The sequence below is a fragment of the Arachis ipaensis genome, chromosome B07, assembly GCF_000816755.2.
Source record: "Arachis ipaensis cultivar K30076 chromosome B07, Araip1.1, whole genome shotgun sequence".
Taxonomy (NCBI): Eukaryota; Viridiplantae; Streptophyta; class Magnoliopsida; order Fabales; family Fabaceae; genus Arachis; species Arachis ipaensis.
In genome coordinates, this window is record NC_029791.2 from 13,003,589 (window position 1) to 13,006,885 (window position 3,297).

The 3,297-nt window shown below is 39.3% G+C and overlaps 1 protein-coding gene across 1 annotated transcript in view; it reads left to right on the forward strand.

The window, feature by feature from the left end:
* Window positions 1,958-3,297, forward strand: part of LOC107606583 (serine/arginine repetitive matrix protein 2-like) — a 3,838-nt gene continuing 2,498 nt past the window's right edge. The window contains exons 1-2 of the mRNA XM_021107707.1: window positions 1,958-2,466; window positions 2,538-2,606. Of these exons, the coding sequence (XP_020963366.1) occupies window positions 1,958-2,466; window positions 2,538-2,606 (578 nt within the window). The remainder of the gene's footprint in view (window positions 2,467-2,537; window positions 2,607-3,297) is intronic.

The window sequence follows — 3,297 nt, forward strand, 5'->3', positions numbered from 1 at the left end:
TATACGGTAAAGTTAATGGGTTATCATTGACAAAGTTGAATTAATAAGCGATGTGGTTCACGGGTTCTGGGAGCGTTAGAAATTAATTTTTGAAGTTAGTTCCATTTTGATGTGTAATCTTGTTCATGTCGTGTAGCTTAGTACACCGTTCTCTCTTTTATTGGTTATGTTGGAATTCCTTGTTTTAGATTTTTCCTTTTAAGATATGATTCGACTCTGTTCCTAGCGATACTTATTCATTCCTATATATATATTTCTGCTTGATTATAATCCTGATTATTCACTTAAAATCATTTGGAACTTTTACCTTTGATGTTGCTCATATTTTTCTTCACGAATCACGAGTTCTTCTTTCGAGTTGGTTTTGAACTTGTTTCGCAAGACAATGGTCCTTAATTCTTTGAAAAACGTCAGATGTTATTCCTTGATTAGTTTACACCGAAGGTAGGTACTTTAATCATGTCACATGATGCGTGTGCTGCTTATCCTTCGATTTACCATCTTTTACACTCCTTGTTTCAATTCTTTTTGGAACCTGATTTGATTATTTATCATTATCATTATTTATGCATTTCTTCATAAATTTTGTATCTTTTTATTTGATCCTAAATCTGTTCTAGCATAACACATAATTCTTAATACGGTAGTGATTTGAAACCGTGAGAGTTACGATTCGTAGCAAGCTAATTGTGTGATTTGGTTCTTCTACTTTGCCTTCTACAACTTATGCGTATTTTGCCCAGGTTACAATTTTTGATCCTGTTTTTCTCTAAATAAATAAAGTACTTCCCTTGGTAAAAATTTCGAATTTGTCTTGGTATGAGATAACAATTCTAGTAATATTCTTTCAATGTTTTTGTTTCGGAATCTTCGTTGAGAAGAGTTTTGATCTTTTTATTTTATCTATACTCTTATTAACTATATAAGAACACTTTACATTAGATTTCTTTCTTTGAACATAATTTGATTCTCCTCCAATATTTACTCAAATTTTTATATATGTCTTTACTTGATTATGTACTCTAAGATTCTTGATAAGAAATTTTTGCTTCTATTCTAGTTAATCTCTAATTGACAAACTTCAATTAATTTATTTTAAATTGGATTGTTTTCACACAATACCTTATTAAAACTTATCGTAATTATTTTGGGAAAGTGACTTCATTCCTTCATAAGGTTACAACTCGATTTTCCCTTTCGGTACATCTTCTTGTTTTTGTACATCCTGTAAGACCCAGAATCTTTGAAAAGTCTTATTATGATCAAGTCTCAAATCATATAGTTATTTATAGCCTTAATTTCGGAAATCATTTTATTAAAGATAATTAAGGCAAGTTGTGATTTATTGAATTTGAGACAAGTTATGATTTATTATCCAATTTTACAACTATTGGATTATTTTCTATATTCAAATTATAAAGTTGGTAGTTGCGAAATAATAAGGATTTCTATATGATTTGGATTAAATAAGTAATATTTTAAATATTAATACTACTATTTTGGAAAATGAAGAAATTGAGTATATTATTTCTAATTATTTGGTTGGGACATTTTATTGAAAATAATTTATGAAATTGATGAGCAAATAGTATTTTTATACATTATTATTAATGGATTAGAATTTATTTCTAATTACTATAATATCCCTATTTTTATTTAAAATTACCAAAATGCCCCTAACCCTAATTTTGAAAGAGAAACCCTAACCCTAAAACCCTAACCCGGTAACCCATTTCTTCCCCCCACAACCCAGCACACACAAACACTCCCTAATACTACAGCAGCAGCGGCTGCAACGTGAAAGGGGGAAACAGGGGAGGGGTTTGCGGAAGCAGATTGAGAGAGGAGGAAAGGCGGCGCGGTGGACGCCACTACCACCGTCGCCGCCGCTGCTGACAAGGAGGGGAGAGAGCTGTGAGGGCCGAGGAAGGAAAAGGAGAGAAAGACCCGCGCCAGCATGCGGGCTTCACCGTCGCCATCGCGCCGTCGCCTGACCGAGGGAGAAGACCGTCGCGCCTCACTGCCTCGCCACCGCCGAACTCGCGCGCAGAGAGAGAAGATGCGCGAAAGGGAGCCACCGCGGGGAAGCCATCACCGCCTGTCATCGTCGCCGAGCGTGGGCCTTCGCCGTTCTCCTCGTCGTCGACCAGCTTGTCGCATCACCGCTGACGCGCCATCATCCTCGTCACAGAGCCAGCCGCCACGGAGCTTCCATAGCCGCCGCGTTTCACCGCGGTTGAGGGCGTCTCCATCGTCGCACCTTGGCCGACGGCATTACCGATTTGCTGCTCCTCGGTGCCTAGCTGGAGCTCCTGTTGCTGATGCCGGAGATCGGCGGTTGCCGGAAATCACCACTGTTGTTGTTGCCGAAGGAGGGAGAAGCCGTGCCGCTGTTCTGACCGCCGGAGCTTCTGGTCGAGCCTCAACCGCCGGGAACGCCGCTGCCGCCACCGAGCTCCACTGCCGGTAAGGCTTTTAAGTTGAGTTTCCCTTCTGTTGAGTTTCCTGGAACTTCATTGTCGCTGCGTGTGGTTCAGATCGCCGCTGCTGCTTGGGGCTAACTGCCGGGCTGCCGCCGAACCGGTTCGGAGACCGCCGTTGTTTCGGTTCAGCCATTCCTTTGGTTCGGTAAGCGTTTCGATCTGAAAGCCCTCTATTTACTGCTCTATTATACATTGAGGAGTTGTAGCATTTGTTGTTATGAGAGTTAATCTCGGTTATTATATATTGCGATTAGAGTCGTTGTGGTTGCTGAGGAAACGGTTTGGAGCTGAGGTTTTGGTAGTCGGGATTTTGATTGTTGATTTCGAGTCGAGGCGGAAAGGACGCTGTGATGCCTTCGAGTTATGGAATTTTCATTTTGAGGTAGGGGCGCTTTTCAAAAACTATGTTTTATGTATTGGAATTATTACATATGGATACTGATGTGAGATATTGTGTATTTGGCGATTGTATCTGCCTTATGTATTATTTGATTGACTCGAATGATTATGGATGTTGGCTTGGCTGAATTGTTGTGTGGCTTGTGAAATGTAATATTTGAAGTTGATTCTTTAAATATAGTTTAATCCGTTGAGGATTCGTTTGAATTGAGTCAATTATTTTGATGATGTGAAAGATAGAATGCTCTTGAAATCCAGCCTGGGTTGCTTTAATTGCTCTGGTTTTGATAAATGATTTATTGCTGAACCAATTCTTTAAAACTTTATAAATGAGTTAAATCGGTTGATATTGAGTTGATTTTTGAAATGGCTTCCTTGAGATATGCCACTGAGGCGACTGTTGGATTTAGCTTGC